Genomic DNA, 20,149 nt, shown 5'->3' with positions numbered 1-20,149 from the left:
AAATAAACATAGCACAAAGAATATAGCACAGTATGTGTCGGTGGATAGAAGCAAACTGGATTATAATTTAGAATTTCCTCCCAGGGTTCCTTAATAGAACAACTGAAAGAAAGTGGCTTTGGCTTGATTCACTATAGCTGTGTTACAGTAGAGACACATGTAAATACTGTACTTTAGTGATATTTCTGATGTCTCCACTGATTTTTAAAATGTGAAATCTGGAAGTATCGAGCAGCTATTCTGTGCACATCCCATGGGTGGAGCAGAGAGAGGTCGGTGGGCTTTGCTCCATGCCTGATGTCAGATGTTCCTGTCTCTGGGCTGGTGCCTCATGGTAACAGCCTGTTGCTGGAAGGGGCTGTGGTCTCAAATGTGCACAGGGACAATGGGCCATCAACTTGAAGTAAGTGAGGCAAAAGTCATTTAGAGAAAAGGAGACAAAAGCTATCTCTTCCTTTGGAGAGAACCCATCGTACTGGTTACCTCTAAAACACAAAGAACTGTGAGGACGTTATCAGTTGACTCAGCTCAGTGTCTTACTTTTCTATTGCTGTGAAGAAATAGGATCAAGGCAACTTACAGAACGAGTTGACTGGGGCTCACAGTTTCAGAGGGCTAGCATCCATGGCTACCATGGCAAGGAGCACGGGAGCAGGCGAGCAGGCATGGGGCTGGAGCAGTAGATGAGAGCTGACATTTTACCCACAAGTAGGAGGTAGAGAGAACTAAACGGGAATGCCAGGAGTCTTTAGAAACCTCAAAGCCCAATACCAGTGACACACCTCCTCCAAGGCCACACCCCCAAATCCTTCCCAAACAGTTCCATCAGTGAGGGACTGAGGATTCAAATACATGAACATACGGTGCCATTCTCACTCAACCACCACAGTCAGTGCTCCAGCTCTAACACTTTCTATTTTTTTCCCCCATCAAATCTCCTTTCCTGAAATTGGCCAGGAACACCAGTCCTTTCTCTTCTCGGTAGCATATAGCTCTTGTTGAACTGAAAGTAAAACCATACAAAGAGCCTCTTCTGAGAGCAAGCCACTGTGTGTGTAAGACCACCGATTATACCTAATTCTATCAATAGGGGAGCTGATAAAGGATACTTTAAATGATGAATCTGGCACCAGGACTGATAGAGCCAGGCAATGTGGCTTAGCTGATCCCTCGGCATCTTCCGGCACAGAGCCTTGGGATAGTTCAAAGCTATGCAGAGTCAGTAAGAGTAAACTTAGGCCCACATCAGCCTAAAGTCAATGGCCTCAGTCAGCAGCTTGTCTTTGAGTCTGCCTTCAGGTGAGCTGATGAGCACTGTTTGGTAACGTATTGATAGGCTCTTATTAATGAATTGGCTGGCAATGCAGGTGAAAAGACATGATCATTCAGGCTGAAAAGGCTCTTTAATTGTTCAGGTCTGTTAAAAAAAAAAAACCTACTTCTCTCCTTACTCTATTGAAAAACTGAAGAATCTAATGTGTGTGCCAGATTTACATGTGATCCAACAATTTCCTATGGAAAATGGATTCTTGCAATCAAGACAAATCAAATTCACTTCATCTATTCCAGTACTTTTATTGACATCTGTGGGCTGAGGATGATTCTGGGGAGCAGTTCTTCCTTTAGACTAAAACCTACTGAAGTGGCAGCACGGTTGTTTGGGATTCCTGTTTATGTTGAATTGATAACACTGGCACTGATGGTTAACTACACAGAGACTTTTTATAAACTGTGAATCTGGCTCAAAGAAACAGATGTGTGGAATAGCCATTATGCCCAGATCACAGGGCTTTTGTAAAATTCAGGTCTCTGCAAATTCTGTTTTTATTTTGCCACACCATCTATGGCTTTGTTACAAATAAGATGCCAAAGCATCAGGCATTTTATTTAAGTGTGGACAACAGACAAGTAATTCCTTCCTTGTTAAAGAAAGACATCGAGGTGGTTACTCAGCTAGTAACTTTTAGGGGGGGAGGGGTCAAAAAGGCAGCTCTCCCAGCATGAAACTCTATTCGTCCGCTCATCACTATGCCTTGTTAGAGTTTCCTTGAATTCCTTGTGTCTAGCAGGGTGGGGGAAAGTCTAATTCTAGCACCAGAATTAGAAGTGAAGCTCAACTCTGGAATGTCTAGTTTCTGACCCCTGACCCCAAAAATGGAAGACACAAGAAATTTCTCTTGGGGTACAATGGGCAGCTAGGTTATGACCCTCCACAACTTCTGGGTCTGTTTTCCTTTCTGTCATTTCTGTTTCTTCCTCCTCCATCCCCTTTTTCTTGCTTTCTCTTCTCTTCCATTCCTTTGAGGCGGGCTGGCATATTGCCCAGTCTGGCCTCCAATTTGTGGTTCTGCCTCAGCTTTTTAAGTGGCTGAGATTACAGGTATGCATCACCATGTAGGTTCTGTTTCTAAAAATTGTGTGTGTGTGTGTGTGTGTGTGTGTGTGTGTGTGTGTGTGTGTGTGTGTACTCCACTCTGCCCCCTAGCTCTTTACCTATATTCCCAATGTTGCACACTGAATGACATCACATGTTGCTGGGGCTGGAGAGATGGCTCCTAAGTGTCCTGAAATGCTGTAGCCTGTGATAGGGTCGCACAAACTGTCTCCTTATTGCCCTCTGAGTAGCTCTTATTCTTTCTTATTCCACTTTTCCTGAATCTCTTCCTCTGACAGAAAACCTCACCTAAACAGATCTCTAGCACTTTAAGACTGCAGCAGGGGCAAAAATAAGCTAATAGCCACGCAGCCCAAACCAACAGACAGCCACTGAGTGTTTCGGTATAAAATGTAGTTTTATAAGCAGCAGCTTCCTTGAGGTTTGAGACTTCTGTTAACCTGTTTTAACCAGTAAGGATCTATGTAACTAAAAAGTATATTAAAGCTGTTACTTGGTTCTAAGTTTATGCCCAAACTTGGTTCCAAAGAAGGGGTGAGGGAGTGGTGGAGGAGTGTTCCCCCAGCGCCCTGAGCTTTACTGCACCCACACTGCAGAGGTCAGATCCTAGAGGCGGACATTCTTCTGCTTTTGACACATGAGCTCAGCACCTACAGACCATACTTTCTGGAACTGTCTTTTCACTCCATTCCAGTAATCGATACATTCTGAATTTATATGCCAAGTTTTGTAGTTGTTTTCAAATCTACTGGTCTCAAGTTTTACCCTCCATTGTCCCTTTCCTTTAGGATAATTCAGTTTTCTAACCCCTTCAATGAATGAAAAAAAAATCTTGCACTACCCCTCACTTTGTAGCTTCGTTAAGAACAAAACATTGGGAAAACATTGGGAAAAACAGTCTTTGCCATATCTTCCTCTAAGTTTGTTTTCCTTTAATTCTATTGTTGAGCAAAATCCACATTCGGCTCAATACACATTTTAAGCTGAAACGAAGACAAAACAGACCCTCTAACAGTCGTTTGACTTTTCCTTAACTTGCAGTCATCGTGTTGTGCAGTTAAAACACTGTTCTGATTCTGGGTCTCACTAACAGGGTCCATAGTTTTCCTCAGTTGGGGGGGCATTTTGTCATTATACCTTGGTACTCTGAAAAGCTGCACTTTGTTTGCTTTCTTTCATCTCTCTCATCTTGTTGCGCACAGATTGGGTCTTTTTAATCTGAAAATTTACATCTTTAAGTTCTGGGAAATTTCTCACACAATTTCCAGGACTGACATCACTATTTTATAGTTTCTGCCAGTTGGGCACTAAACAACAGTCCAAATTCTCTTGTCTCTTGTAACTTTAAATTTTAGTTCTAGTACCAGTAGACTGTCAACTTCATCTCCTAAACATCTACTTAGTTTCTCTGTTGTTTCAAATAACTTTGCTAGATGGCACCCTATAATTATGTATAATCATTGTTTTTTTTGTTGTTGTTTGCTTAACTCTTAGAGGCATATGGTGTTAATCATGTGACAAAATGTGCTTTCTGGAAAAGATGTTGTCATCACAAATATTTTTGTTTACATAGGGCTTGTTTAGCCAAAAAAATGTCATGTTGGTAAACAGCTTAAAATTATTTCTTCTAAACTTGTATCATAAAATATTGGGGCAAAACTTCAAAGTAAGTTATGGAAACTTGTGCGCAAGCTACATCAAATATATGTAGCTAAAATAAAATGACAGAGAAAGGAATCCAGTGGCCAGACAGGGCCAAGGCATGGATTGGCTGGCAATAGCCTAAAATAGATGTGGTATGCATGGCCACTGAAATCGAACTGCAGACCACTATGAATCCCTGTCCCTTACTGCCTCCCATACTCAGCTCACCAGTTTTTGTGAGGTAATTGTTGGGGCTGTTTGAAGTCACAAGCCTTAGGAATAATAAAACCTTGGACATAACCCATGTATGTGACTTAAGTGAATGGCATGGGTGTTTTCAGATCAACATCTTTTATATGGCTGTGTGATCATTTGTATGCAAGTGCAGGTGCATGTGCGCATACTGTGGAGAGCAGAGGACAGCGTTGAGTCTTGGGCCTCACTTTATACTTTAAGGTCTCTTTTGCTGTTTCCTGTTATGATCTATGCAAGCTGGCCTGTGAGTTTCTGGAGATTGTCTTCACCTCCCATCATGCTCTAGGAGCAGTGGATTTGGGATTACAGTTGCATGCGCTGCCCTCCACCTCTCCCCCTGCTGGATATAAGTTCCAAGTATGTGCACTCTGGTTCTCCTACTTGCATGGCACTTAACGTTACTCGCCGAGTCATCATCTCCCCAGCCCAGCACATTTTCTATGGCAAATGGCATGGCATCTTATATCAGTTCCTTAGCTACCAGATGCTTTCACTTGCAGTTATTAATTTTTGTTTCATAAATATTTCAAGTGAACAAAGTATTACAATAGTTATGAGATTCAGCTTTGAGATGAAACTTGGTAGGTCATGGGGGTTGTGTGCTATATTATTTTATATATGTAGAATATTTATATGTGACACATAATACGGCTTTTAAACGTGGTTCCTGTTATCCAAGTACTGGAATCTGTCATAATTGACTCCGGCAGTTATCTGTAAGTAGAGAAACTCCAAAGATCCCTCTTCCCTTTTTTCTTCTTTGCATCCTCTGTACTAAACTGAGTACTGCCTTCCTTCTGTTTCTCACTTGCTTATAAAATACTTACGTTGTGAAAGTAAACATATGTGAACAAAAGGCTGTACTACAGCTTTTGTGACAAGATTTTTTTGTTTGTTTTAGTTTACTGGGGGGAGGAGAGGGATTTTGGTGCGTGAAGTGTAAATCATAGACATTCAATAAAAGTAAAAGAAAGTTTGACTACAAAAGGAAAAAAATACTTATCTAGTGTGGTCTTCATTTTTACGTGTGTGTGTGTGTGTGTGTGTGTGTGTGTGTGTGTGTGTGTATTTCAAAGGTTGAGATTTATCTTCCAAAATCTTGCATGTATCACAAAACACTATGAGCTGATTCAGGCTGTTTACAACCAAGAGCCACTCTGCTGCTGAGTTCTGCTGAAGGAAGTCAGTTTCAGTCAAATGACAGACTGCTTTCCTGCTCAGGACGATTTTCAGCTTATGTATCTTGTAAATAAGATCTGTCGATTACCACACAACTTAGTGACTGACTCTTAAGGATGGGACCAAAGCAATTCCAGTTTTTTAAAAAAATTATCAGCCAGGCTTACTGAATTGGGAGAGAGCAAAGTCTTAGTTTTGTGGCCTGTGCTCTTAGGATGCTAGTGAGCCCATTTTCCAGACACGATGCCTTCCTGTGATCTGTATGAGACCTGAATTCCAGGAGACACATGCACCTTACAGAGAAACATTTTCCTATGCATCCATTCTTGCAATTAGTATCTTTCAAAACCACTGGTCACATTAATCATCCCGGAAACTCAAATGGCTACAGAGGTGGGACAATAATCCGCACTTAGAGAAACATTCCGCGTTGCCACTCTCTGCTGATACCAAAATGAGGAACACTATTTCCAGTTCATAGTTATACTCCATCAGGGAGGGATGACAGGAAACAAGAAAGGGCTCTCTACGTGACATTTGAAGCAAATGGCGGTTCCTTATTGCTGGAATTAGTGTGGGTCAGCACAAATCTTTCCTATATATCCATTGTAGACCTGCCTGTTTACTTCTACTAATTTGTTGTTTTAAGACAGTCAACTTGTTGTTAATATTTTTTTCATGTGAAACATTAGGCAAGATGTTAAATAAGTAAAATCCGAAATTGTTGGGACTTCAAAAAGTAACAAGAGTTCGTATAGCAAGAGAATGTTGATATTGTTCCTTATATCTCTCAATAATATTATGATTATTTTTATTTCTTATATAGCTATGAATTCCAGGTGAAACCCAAAAATCCACTTGGTGAGGGCCCTGCCAGTAACACGGTGGCATTCAGCACTGAATCAGGTAATCACAGCAGCAGTAATCCCCAACAAGGATGCGATGGACATAAACGAGGCATGATTTGCATAGAAGTGTCCTGAATTCTGAAAAGTCCCTGAGAAAAAGCTAATAGATGAAGGTACTTACAGTACCACTGCTTTTCTTCATTTAGGTTTATGTCAGGAAAGAAATTAAAATGAAAAATCGTAATCTATACCACAAACTGTAGTGTATGAATGCTTCCTTGTATGCCCAGAATAATTTCCAGAGTGTATCAGAAAAGGGAATTGATGAGTTCTGTGAAGCTACATTTGCACAAAGCTTCAATTTCTCAATAAAATGCATCTGTATACACAGAAAATACTGCATAACTTAAAAATAGCTAAAGTACACCATATGTTGGGAACAATAAAAAATTAACAGTTTTTGTAGATAACTGAATGAGAAAGCTTTTGAAATTAAAAGTTGTAACGGCACCTATGCTCAAATCTCCTGAAATCATTATAAAAGATGCAGCTGGGTACCTGAAGGGTAATTAACAACCACTTATTTCCAAAGCAAAATGAAATATTTAGAGCCAGTTTTAGCAAGATTGTACACACCTAACTTCTTTACCATACTCGTCCTATTAGAATTTCACCTAAACAGATCTTTTTGTGTGTCTCCTCAGCTGACCCAAGAGTGACTGAGCCAATTTCTGGTAAGTACCAGTATTAATGGGGACACACGCGCTTCTAAACTAGATAAGCACAGCAGATCTATCTAGAGAGCTAAAAGAGCTGCCACTCTTAACACATTAGTGTTTAGAACCCGCTGGGCAGGTGTTGATATTTGCTTTCACTCATGTACTACTTCACTCAAAATTTGTTTTAGTCCCATTAAATTTCATACTATGGGGGGGGGGGGCGCTAAATATGTCTAAATACCTTGCACTGCAGAGACTGGTCCAACAGCTAAGATACTGCTCTGAGATTTAGTTCATTACTGACAGAAACTTATATTGGGGTTTGTTAAACCCTTTCAAGTATTTGCAGCCTCCAATAGTTGCAGTATCAAAGAAATGAGGTATCAGCAAGCTGGCAATGAACTCAGCAGGATGCTTTTGTTGTAAAGCTTTTAGTTCTTCCAAGGTAAATACTGAACCAAATCATTTGTTTTCTTCATGCAGCAGGAAGAGATGCCATCTGGACTGAAAGAGCCTTCAATTCAGACACTTACTCAGAATGTAAAGGCAAACAATATGTTAAAAGGACATGGTATAAAAAATTTGTTGGAGTGCAACTATGTAACTCTCTCAGATACAAGATTTATTTGAGTGATTCCCTCACAGGTATGTTCCAAATTTTTCCTTTCAAGGGATACTGAGCAGCATTCTAAACCCTAGCCTTTCTGTGGAGTTTCAGACTCAGCACTTTACCCAAGTTTCCTTCAGAAAAAGATGTTACAGTAGTAGTTTACAACAGTTAATCTTAGAAACGACTTAAAGAACTGCAATTTGGAGGCAGATAATAAAAATGCAGTGTAAAACAGTGGCACCAGAATCAACTTGAATGCACAGACAGGCCCCTGCACAGCAAAGCTCCATAATATCACAACCACCAGAGAATTAAAATCTGACTACTAATCAGGAAACCAATGTGACATCCTTAAGAGGCCAGAAGGGCTCAAACCCCTTGCACTGTACTCATCTGTAATGTTTTCTTCTATATTCATGTGGTGGAGAGACTGGTCTCAACAGAGAGAGAGATCTTTGTTCACTCATTCATCAGGTGCTTCTCTGGGTGCTGGTGGGTGACAAAGCACCCGATGCCACATTCCTGATTTCACACAGTTTAACTTGCCTGTTTCTCTATAGGAAGGAGAGACAGAGTAAATATGTAAATTACACATGAATGCTACTCAGGGACTTGGAAACAATTTTTCATAGGGTTAGATTGAATGGATCAGCAGAAATGAAAGCTCCTTTTAGTAGACTGGTTTTATGGAAGGTCTGTATGCAAAGGCATGTGTGCTTAGAATAAAATTTTGAGAAGTAATCAACTACTGAGGTCTAGGGACAAAGGGCTCTGGAGAGGTAGGAAAAGAGAAAGTGTACTGGTCAGTCCTACTAGGTTTGGTTGAAATTTAGTAAAGGACGAGTAACATTCTGAGTATATTGGGAGAATGTTGGAGAGATTTATGGAGGGAGTAATAACAGTATCTGCATTTTTAAGTATCACTGTGATCTGAAGGGGGAAAGGAGAACATTAAGAGGACAGGGTGTAAACAAGGCATCAGGTCGGAAACTAATGTAGTTCAAGAGATGCTAGCGGCTTGTACTCTGGGAAGTAAGGGAAAAGCAAGGCAACTATCCTTTGAAATAATTATGGAATTTCATACACTAAAAAGCATTGTTTCATTTCTGGTTCTTCAGGCAAGTTTTACAACATAGGAGATCAGAGAGGTCATGGAGAAGACCACTGCCAGTTCGTGGATTCATTTTTAGATGGCCGCACAGGACAGCAACTCACCTCTGACCAGTTACCCACCAAAGAAGGTATGCTTTCTGATCATTCTAAGTAGAGAGCTTTGGAGACTGGCACTGACAGAGAAGGCTACCAAGCTCCTACTCTGTCACTAGGGAAAGAAGAAACTTAACTCTCAACTCAAGCTCAGCTCTAGAGAAATAAGATAAGTAAATGTATTCTTTTCCAAGTTTACATGATTTATGTCCCAATCACAGTTGTGACTAGGCCTTATCATATGGAACACACATGATCACCACCTTAAAAATTGTTAGGAAAAATTTGTTTCTACTATGTAATTCATCTCTCCTATATAAGGAAAACATAGTCTTAAAAATTCTCTATAGAAAGCAATTAAAATAAATCTGGTAGTAAACATACTCAGTAACTTGCTAAACATACATTATCAGCAAGCTGTATAATGAGGACTGAAAATTTAAAGCAGAGCAGAAAGGAGTAAATTGCCCAGATTACCCAGAAAACACCAGGAGGTTCTTTTAAATACTTCTAATTATTTGAGGAAGTTTTCAGTAACATATTTTGTCCATGGACACAAGGATACCAAGCCTTTTAAAAGATGCCTCTACAAGACACTTGGATATAATGTGCTGCGGAAACTGCTGATATCATACTGACTGATCTGCTAAGGCAAATGTCAAGACGTCAAGTCCTATGGCCCCTATATTACTGGATAAACATCAGATCCACTATAGCTACTAGTTCTCTAAATTTCTTTGCTTCACTCAGAATAATCTTCAGCCACTGAACAGCCTTATAGCTATGAATAATGTGGGCAAAAATATGAAAGCTCTATTAAACTAAACTATTTTTCCTCTTAGGCTTTTTCAGAGCCGTTCGCCAGGAACCTGTCCAATTTGGAGAAATAGGTGGTCATACCCAAATCAATTATGTCCAATGGTATGAATGTGGGACCACAATACCTGGAAAATGGTAGATGAAGCAAAATTATTCCTCAAGCACTTCTGGTTTGTTATCGCAAAAAGAAACCAAAAAAAAAAAAAAAAAAAAAGAGGATCCATTGGAAATATTAGGGTTTGACACATCCACTCAAAGCTATTTTGTTTACTATGTATAGAAGTTTGTAATCTGATAGCATACTAGATGTTTATTATTAGAAAAGATTACTGAGAATATTTATCAGGTTTTACAAAGTCATTTTAAAAAAGCAAGATATTAACATTAATAGATTAACATTTTTAGGGAAGCTGGCTCCCTATTCATATTTTAAGAGATCATTTGTATATTATTTATCACACTGTTGTAATGTTTTTAGATACTTTTATAACAAAATCAACGTCAAAAATCTTTAATATGCTTTATAAAAAGTATCTACTTTATTGATGTGTACGTGTTATTGGTGGGTTAATTCCATAATTCACTTCTTGGTTTAACTTATTGGATCAAATAATCTTCAGCATACACATATGTCAGAAAAGACATTCTAATATTTACATTGATGTAAACTTCCATTTAGCATCAGATGAAAAGATTTTGAGTTTAGTAGTTATATATCCATAAGCTACCCACAAATTATTGAAAAGAAAAACCTGAATCTGTATAATTTTATTTCAGCCAGAAACATCTAATATGTACCAAATGATAAATTTTTTTTCCTGTACCCATATCACTGTGTCTAAAAATCCTTTCTCAAGCTCTTCCTTTAAACAATAAGCAATTTTAAAACGATTCTATTCAAGGTGTATGTAGAGACTGAGTGTGAAATCAGCATGAAAAGATAATGCACAGTGAGAAATTATTGTTTTATAAGATATATTTTATATTTATACATTAAGGCCATGAATGAATGTATCACAGGATGTTTTTGTGACACTGTTTACTCAAGTTGTAACAAACTTGACTTATTTTCATGAAAAAAAGATACTGCTTTCCTTCATATGTGGGAGGGAACCAAGAATATTATTGCTTGCCCTGAAAAGATTTTTCTCTGTTGTGTATCTTTTGACATGCTTCAGTTTTATCAATGCTACATTTTGTATTTTCAATCAAGTATAAATGCTGCAATAAAAAGATGTAGGTTTTTTAAAATACTCTTGAGCAGTTCGCCAATATGTAGTTTACGTTATCTCCATAAGGAAAAATCAGAAAATTAAGTGCTAACAAACCCCTACTGTGTTTATTTTCTGAGTCAATCAAGTTTGTTACATTTCTTTTCCTGAATGAAAATCAATTTCATAATTTCTGTAAAGTGACTATTTTCCTTGTCTGAAATAATTAACTTACAAGACCACTATTGGATTCAATCATCTTTATTAGCCTATCAATGTTACATTTTATACATAATGTCTAGTCATCTTCTCAAAGGGCTCTATTTTTAGTACATCATGTTAATAGTAAATAGCCAAGTGTGATGGCTATACCTTAGCTTTTTAATATCATCTGGGAAACTAGAAAGCCAATCATTTTACACACATGTAGTGTTCCAAAATAACTAGGAAGCTGCTACAATTTTAAGCAGGGGAGGAAACAATGTTCATTTTGGTCTTTTTGTTTTCCAGCAAATTATGCTTTCAATTAACAGCAAGAATGATATCATAAAAAATGCTCTGCTTCTTAAGTTTTTGAACTTCAGTACAATACAAATTGAAACAAAATAGTACTGTAGTCTTTTGGGAAGCAATTAGCAGCCATCATTAGTGTAGCTGAACCTCCTTATCGATAACCAGGTCCAGGCTGGGTATAGCCCTGACCAAAAGGAGGACGGTTACGAGCATAAGGATTAGCCCCACTGGAAGGAGGGGTCATGGTGCTTGCAGGAGATGGTGTAAAACCTGGTCTTGGTTGGTAAGCACCAGATTGGCTTGGAGCCATTCCAGGCTGAGAGCCAGGGGGAACAGTATAATTAGCAGGTTGAGATGTTTGGGTAGTATAAGTTTGTGGAGGGTAAGTGCCGGCCTGGTACTGCTGAGGTGGTTGAGCAGGTAGTTGTTGTGGCTGACCAGAAAAGGCAGGAGCCGGTGCCTGAGAAGTTGGTTGTTGGCCGTATCCCTGGAACTGCTGAGGTTGTTGGGGTCCAGTCTGCTGGCTGTAATTAGCTGAAAAAGCAAAATAAATAACACGTGTCTTGGTTCTTTTGGTGAAAGTTTTCCAGAGAATTAGTCTTACTGCTATGGACCAAAAATGATTAAAAATTTAATAAACGTATTCATAATTATGTAGTGGGTTCAGCATAAAATATCTCAAAACCAAGGAGTTACAAAAAATTTTAAATCCTATTGCCTAAATTGCAAGCCACTATAAACAGGTCTTTTCATTATAACTGCTTTGAAACTAATAACCCTTTAGCAAACTTCCATTTGCATATAATTCCTACAATAAATGCTCAAATAAGTGAAATAATTATGCTTTCAAGAAAGATGAAAAGTCATAAAAGCAAAGTAGCTATTAACCAGGTTTGGAAGGAAGTTCTATTTAACAGTACCACATAAAAACATATCACAGACAACAAATGCTTTATAAATGAAACAATATTTACAAATACTCTTCATGTAAATCAAGTGTTTTAAAGATTATTCACTATACTATCTAAGAATAGTTACTAAGTACCATTTTTACAGTTCTTAAATTTTTTATATTTGGCATCTGATACTTTTGCCCTTACAACTCAATTTTGACTTAGTACAGCATAACAAACAAACAAACAAAAAACCATACCATATTACCCCACAAAAATCAACATCTATATTCATTATTTATTAGAACATAATTAAAAATAAAATCTGCTTCACTGAAAACTTTTATCTCTACCATGAAACACACCTGCAGCTACTTGCAATGAAACCTCTCCATTGACTGGAATCCTGTCAGCATTAAATACCAGATACATAAGACAATTATTAAAATATGTACAACCCTGCATTTAGGAGAAAAAAAAAAGGATTGAATGAATTTGAGTATATTCTGAACTCACCTTGAACCTGGGTTCAAAATTTACTTATGAAAGAAACCTTTATGAACAAAACTGGAAAAGGTCAGAGGAAAAACTGCCAAACCAAAGGTATCAGAGATCGGTCAATGTCACTACCAACCAGCACCGCTAGCAAGTCTCCATGTAGAGTATGTGACTGACTATTTCCATAGCTCTCAAAGTCAAGGAAACAGGACGGGCAGGATCAGAAATACAGAGGCAATTTGAAAAGCACTGTATTTTACCCAGTGAATACCCTGACTATAGTTATCAAGTTTCTAAAACATTTCACTCATGGTAGCATCTGAATATGGAACTAAATTATAAGTTTATGTTATACTAAATTATATTAAGTTATACTAAATTATAAGTAAATGATAAGATCTTGAATTTCTCCTCTCTTCTATGCAAAGCTTAAAATTGTGTGTGTGCGTGTGTGTATGTGTGTGTGTACCACCCAGAGGCCAGAAGAGGAATGCATGGAAATTGCTCATGGTTGTGAGCTGCCATGAACATTGGTGCTAGAAACTGAGCTCAGCTGCTCTTTACCTCTGAGCCAACTCGCCAGCTCCTACAAAAACTTTCAAGTCTAACTCTTTACTGTAAGTTTTGGGGGAGCATCTTTATATTGAACATGACAATTCCATTTGAGAGGAAACAACCAATAGCTATCTTCTTCATTCTGCACCTGAAATCTAAACTGTTTTTAAATTGAACTAGGAAGCACCTAGAATCTACTCTTTAGGCAATGATATCCTTCGTTAGGCGAAAAGTATCACAAATTCCAACAGAATAGATATTTTTAAGCCAACAGCTAGAACTAAGCTAAGACACTGACCACTCCTCCTAAGTCAAGAGAACAAGGCTGTCCCAGCTCCCTCACCGAGTATCACCCTGGCTACATGACCTGTGATGCTTTAAAATGCCAAAGACCCACCTCCAACAAATGGAAGTCTACAGGAATAAAGCCCAGGGCAGGGAGCAGCTCAGGTTTGAAGCACAGTAAGGATCCAGAGCATCTCCTGGGTCAGATGATGACACTGTCTCTTCAGCTCCAGCAGCCTGTTGTTTCTATGCATTATTTAATTTCTACCACAGACTTTTTTTTATTTAAAAGGATAACATGCTAAAATGATAATCTCTTTAAATTTACTCCCATCTGTTTTTTACAATTAGATCTAGCAACTATAAGGTAAAATCAACTCTACAGCAAATATAATCCAAACAAAATTACTGTATATGTAAAAAATATACCAAATTTAACTACTGACAAAATTTTATAGTCTAGGCCAACAATCAGCAACTGTCTGCACCTGTCAGCCTCTTTTCCTATAAAGGACCAAATAGCAAATATTTTAGGTTTTGTGGGCCATACTGCTTTTCACTGTTGCCAACTCCTCACTCTACTCTGTTCAATATAATGCCAAAGTATGACAGCAACAGACAACTGAGAAGCACGGAGGGTGAGTGTCTACCAAAGCTTCCTTTTACACAACCGGGCAGTAGCACATTACATTGTAGCTCTACCTGTGATAGTCAGTCAATCTGTCTGTCTGTCTGTCTACCTATCACTATATCTGCAACCTACTGATCTATACTCTTAAACTCCAAAAATACAATTTTAAGATTCAATTCATAAAAGTTATTTTAATCTTTGACTACAACAAGGTGGTTGACACTCAGATGTAACTAGAAAAAGTACCTAAATTGTAACCAAAGCTACACGAAAGAAATTTATCATATCAAATGCAGATAATCTTCAGCAGACAGATGGTAAAACTAAAACAACATATTCAAAGTCTGTGGGAATGGGACCCAATTACAAAAAGCTCTCCAGGTGATGCAGATGCAGAAATGGTAGGTGCTGAAATCCCCTGGGTCAGATGATGATAGTGTTGTCTCATCTCTGACAGCACAGGTAAAACACCTAAATATTCTTAGTTGCCTGACTTCCACTCTAAGTAGTTTTGCTTATTTTTGGTATTCTAGCATACTTTCAATAGGCTTAACTACCTAATAACTTAATTTAGTTTTTATTAAGTTCGCTTCTGCATGTGTAAGCAAACTGTCAATATACCTAGAAATACTAAGACTGCCCTAGGATTATGAGTGGTACAGAGGAAAATCTGAATTTTTTTTCAATGTTAAGTTCTCTAAAATGTTACACTGTTAATGTTAGTAAGAGGCAGCTTTGTAGTAAAACATTTTTATACTACTGATTATTGCAGAATCATCTGTATTAAGTCATATTTGCTCACTGAAAAAATAAAATGCTGATTTGATAAAACACAACAATTTAAATATTAATAAGTATTGCTTCCCCTAATAAGTACTTACAGTTATTATGAAAATGTAGGTATATAATCAAGTACTTAGGAGGAAGAACTGAAAAATTAACTCCCTTTCAGCACCTGCTCACCTGAATACTGAATACCATACTGCTGAGGAGGGGCCTGAGGCTGTTGTGCACTGTAGCCAGCCTGCTGCTGGTACTGTTGGTACATCTGACCTATGAAAGAAAACACAGATAAAAGAGGAAGGTTTAATTAACATGGCAGAGAAATTTGTTTAGGGCACCTTTATGTTTCCTCTCAATTTAATATGTAAGTACACTGGATTTATATGCAACAAGAATGAATAATTTATGAAGAGTGATTGCTTATTCTGCTATAGACAACTGCTAAGACTGTTAGCTGGAAGCAAATATTTATATAACTCTTGTGCCTACTACTTCCAGAGAGTGCATTTTCAAAACTATATGATATCAGGTAACTAATCGGAGAAAAAAAGAGAAATCAATACATTCCCATGTCATTTTATATATCCTTATACATTAGCAACACTTTTCTGATGATTCATAGCCCTTTCCTCATTACAAGTCATTGAGAAAACTAAAAAGCAACTATCAAATTATATAGAGGGAAAGAGGCACTGACTTTAGAGTAACAATGTTCTTTTATTTTCTTGAATGACTTTTCAATACGGTCACTCACTGTATAATAACCTAGTGATGTTAGAGCCAGCTTAGTTTGTATAAACATGTTCTATGGTTCTTTCTCAAGCTGTGGGTCACGATCCCCAAAGACGGTCAGAAAACAGATATTTACATTACAACTCACAACAATAACAAAATTACACTTATGAAGTAGCAACAAAAATTTTACAGTTAAAGGGTCACCACAACATAAGGAATTGTGTTAAAAGGTTACAGCATTAGGAAGGTTGAGAATCGCTGCTCTATGTTGTTTTCACAAGGCCAAAGTTATCTAATGGCACCTTTCTCATCTAATGGCAACCTCCATCATTAAATGAAACAACCAGCTTCTCAAGAACTTTTTATTATATTTTGTTTGTTTTGACCTATAAATAACTATGTAGACCAGACCAGCTTGAGCTCATACACACAGAGATTGACATGCCTCTTGTATTTTCACTTTCCTTTCTTTTTCCTTTTTTTCTCCTTTGATTTTCGGAGACAGTGTTTCTCTGTGTAGCCTGTCCTAGACTCATTTTGTCCGCCTGTCTCTGCCTCCCTGTGTGCTGGGATTATAGGGGTGCGCCACCATGCCTGGCTTTTCACGTTTCAAACTAAACCTAAGGCCTCGTATAAGCTAGGTATATGCTTGACGACTGAGCTATATTTGAGCCTGTGTCTTCCAATTGAAGACATTAAAATTATAATCAATAGTAGAAAATACTTTTGGGGTAAATATGGAATTTATGGTATTCAATAACTTGAAACTCCTAATTTTATTTCAAATTGTTAATTTTACAAGAGTATATTAGCCAGTTATTAAGTCATACTGTTAATAATTCTAGAAGTTGATCTAAATAATTTACCATGTCAAAAATGTATAATTATATATCAAAAAATATTCACTAAAAGCAGCTTACCCTACATTACTTATCTTGAGCTACAAATTATATCCAACACAATAGCCTACAACACATGGCAACTGAGCTACTCAACTATATCTAGTCTGAGTTGTGACATACTGTATGATGTCTAAAATGTTCCAAAATCACTGTCACGGGTTGAAAATAAAATAAATATACATATATGTGCCCACCAAACCCCTAAATCAGTGTTTACATATGTACATATTAGATATTCTTGGATAAATAAAATATATTAAAATTGATGTTATCTTTTAAAAATTGTTCTAATGCAGCTATGTATTATGTGACTTCTATAACTTATATAACATTGATCTAGAACTAGTTATTAATCTTTTTTCTTGTAATGTATTACCTACATAAGTTTTTATACTATATCCCTAAATGTAAGATAAGCAATAGCAAGACAAAAGACAATGTAAAATTCTGCTAAGCAGCCATTACAGCTCATTTCTGCCCATTGACCTTATTGTGTACAATTCTTCTAAAAAATAACATACACCAGTGGCATTTAGTTCACCTGACACAACTGTTAGCTCTTTGTCCATCCAAACTCTGCATTCTGCTTCTGCCTCCCATTTGAACCCGAATCTGCTTCAGTTCTAGTTTGTTTTAGTTTCTAGCTCTTGTATTTTTGATGCAGAGTATGACTAAAGTTGGTTGAAAAAAGACAACATAAGAATTCTTATCAAATCACTCTTAAATAAGACATGGCCTGCTAGTCCCCAGTGACTCATACTAACTCAGTGAGCAAGCAGGAAAAGGATCACCACAGGACAAGAAGATTCTAGTCACAGCTCATTTTAGCCTATAAGTTGTAGTTTGGTTTTGTAAATGTTAACCTCAGTCACTTGCTTTAGGTGCTACAGATTTAAATATTACACTATAATATATTACCTTATAGTTATTATTATTATTACTCACCATTATATGTACCTAATTGGTGCAATTTGTTAGAGCACCATCTGGTGTTTACTGTTTTAAAGTAAAATGTGCACTCTTAAAGGTCTTTACTGTGCAAGCAGAAATAATGTCAAGGGGTGTGCCCTAGAGCTCAATAGAGTCCTTAGTCATGCTCTGAAGAATTCTGTGTTTCAATGAGACTCCTCATTTGCTGATTTGAGATCCTTAAAACATACCAACCAGGTGTTTTAAACACTGAGCTTTCAATTTCATTCAGGATTAATGAGGTATTTTTTAAATTACTGGTATAGTCCAATTTTCACCTTTTTTTTTGTATCAGCGGGGAGAGGGGGGGACAGGGAGGGGGATCAAAACCCAAACATTAAATTACTTACCTAGAACACATACTCTGAAGAGGAAAAAAATAAACTTAAAATGCACTGATACGCAAATAACAACCTACCTTTATTTAACTAAAATTATGCTTCATTGTCTCTGTTTAAAATCTTTTTGGGTGACAGGAAATGTAGTTCTAAAAGGGAATATAAGTCTCTTTCCCCCAATCTTTCACTTTGTGTCTATATTAACTTAAAACATTTTTTATCCCTGTTTTTCTTTTCAATAATCAGAAACATACCAATATATTATTTGGTTCTATGACACCAAATCACACCATGTCAATAAACAAAGCTATTTCATGTTTGTGCAGACAGTTGGACCACCTGTGTAAATGGACTGCCATTGCCAATAATGCCTCAATAAATTCTCCTCACACATCCCTTCCACACATGGCTAGTTTACCTTCAATCTGACCTGCTTGTGTCTGAGCGCCTGTGTATGGAGGCTGCTGTGGCTGAACTGCTGCTGGGTGCGCTGCTGAGGAGGAAGAAGCAATGCTGTCAGGAGTTCCTGAGCGGTCTTCTGCAGGAGCACTGGGTGGCCCTACATGTTCATGAGAAGTCAGTTAATTACCTGTTCAAGGCCTTTCCCTAACAAGCACAATTATAAGTCTAGGTTAATGATACTAAAAATAAATCACTATGAAACAACCACACCAGCCAAGAACACACTAAGCTTGTGTACTCTATATTTTCACATTTGCTCCAGTCTTAGGATCCAAACTCAAAATTGGAAATCCTTCCCTACAATGTGTGAAATGCTGAATTCCCAAGTCCTAACCTCCCCATGTCAAAATCAAAACTCCTATCTACAGTCTACCAAACCAGTGCTGCTTTCTTAAGTAGGTTTCTACTGTCTTTAAATTCAATTTACTTTTCCTGGTGGTTTTCTGGGATCCAAACATTCCTCACTTGTCTTCTCACACATTGCTCCCACTCCATAGTTTCATAGGATATCTAATCGCTTCTTTTGACCTCTACTTCATTTGTCATCATCCCTCCACACTCTCTCTGATTAATTACAACAGTCACATACTTAAATGACATTCTTTAAAACCTAGTTATACGACCGAAAGAGCCAGAGAGGTCAAGGGCTCCACGAGAAGACCCACAGAGTCAACTAACCTGGGCCTGTTGGGGGCTCACAGAGCCTGAACCACCAGCAAAAGAGCACGCATTGAATGGTCCTAGGCCCCCTGCACAGATGTAACAGATGAACAGCCTGGTCTTCAGCTGGACCCCCAACAACTGGATCAGGGTCTTCTCTGACTCTGATCCCGTTCCCCTAACCTGGCTGCCTTGTCTGGCCTCAGTGGGAGAGGATGCACCTAGTCCTGTAGCAACTTAACGTGCCAGAGCAGGTTGGTACCTGTGGGGGCCTTCCCCTTCTTTGAGGAGAAGACAGGAGATAATGGGGGGAGTGGCATGTGAGGGGGAGACTAAGAGGAGGGCTACAATCAGGGTGGAAAGTGAATAAATCAACTAAAATGTTAAAAAAAAAAAAGCCCAAAGATTAAAATAAAACCTAGTTATAATTCTAATAAACCTTTTGACTTATAAATACTTTATTCCCTAGTGAATTATCTGTGGCTTACTTTTTTTTTTTTATAAGCCACACTGATTTTTACTCTGTAGAAATTTCTACACAGGTTCTCTTTTCCTTAAGACGGTGAGAAGGTTGGCCATCTTGTTCTTTTGTTTCATAAGGCCTAGGGCACTACTTAACACCTGTAGTCAATCAACTTCTGCCAGGATAAGGAAAACAGAAGCAAGTACAGAGACTCTAGATTGTCTGTATAGTTCTACAACTGTAACAATAAGTATAGTCTGAAGTAACTACAGATGGCTTACTGCTTTAAGTTATTTTAGCAACACAGAAAAAGAGTTGCTGGAGCTAAATTCTTGGAGCAAAAGACAGTTTTTCCACAGAACTGAGGACCGAACCCAGCGCCTTGTGCTTGCTAGACAAGTGCTCTACCACTAAGCTAAATCCACTGGGTTGCATAGCCAGAGCTAAAAGTGGCTGCTGACTTTGGGAATGTTACTGAATCTCTTTCTGTGCCACAACTTTTTCAATAATGTAAAAGGCACACTAATTCTGACCTTGAGGTTACTTGGAAGGGTTATGAGTTAAAGAAAGCTTATA

The 20,149-nt window shown here is 37.9% G+C and overlaps 2 protein-coding genes across 8 annotated transcripts in view; one reads left to right on the top strand and one right to left on the bottom strand.

The window, feature by feature from the left end:
• ABI3BP (ABI family member 3 binding protein) overlaps nt 1–10,928 on the top strand; it is a 207,617-nt gene extending 196,689 nt beyond the window's left edge. For both annotated transcript variants that reach the window (XM_084801538.1, XM_084801539.1), the window contains 5 exons: nt 6,300–6,379; nt 7,026–7,055; nt 7,524–7,685; nt 8,769–8,891; nt 9,699–10,928. In XM_084801538.1, the coding sequence (XP_084657664.1) occupies nt 6,300–6,379; nt 7,026–7,055; nt 7,524–7,685; nt 8,769–8,891; nt 9,699–9,814 (511 nt within the window). In that variant the 3' untranslated portion in view covers nt 9,815–10,928. The remainder of the gene's footprint in view (nt 1–6,299; nt 6,380–7,025; nt 7,056–7,523; nt 7,686–8,768; nt 8,892–9,698) is intronic.
• A 203-nt stretch (nt 10,929–11,131) lies between these two features.
• TFG (trafficking from ER to golgi regulator) overlaps nt 11,132–20,149 on the bottom strand; it is a 29,078-nt gene continuing 20,060 nt past the window's right edge. For 3 of the 6 annotated variants that reach the window (XM_084801553.1, XM_084801551.1, XM_084801552.1), the window contains exons 6-8: nt 18,407–18,547; nt 15,225–15,314; nt 11,132–11,933 (exon numbers count right to left, since the gene is read on the bottom strand). In XM_084801553.1, coding sequence (XP_084657679.1) covers nt 11,551–11,933; nt 15,225–15,314; nt 18,407–18,547 — 614 coding nt within the window. In that variant the 3' untranslated portion in view covers nt 11,132–11,550. Of the gene's footprint in view, nt 11,934–12,657; nt 12,699–15,224; nt 15,315–18,406; nt 18,548–20,149 lie in introns of all 6 variants that reach the window. The other 3 variants (XM_084801556.1, XM_084801555.1, XM_084801554.1) reach the window with 3 other exon arrangements.

The sequence above is a fragment of the Acomys minous genome (assembly GCF_964271855.1).
Source record: "Acomys minous genome assembly, chromosome: 11".
Classification (NCBI taxonomy): Eukaryota; Metazoa; Chordata; class Mammalia; order Rodentia; family Muridae; genus Acomys; species Acomys minous.
Note: the sequence above shows the minus strand (reverse complement) of the source record. Positions and strands in the feature narration are given on the sequence as shown.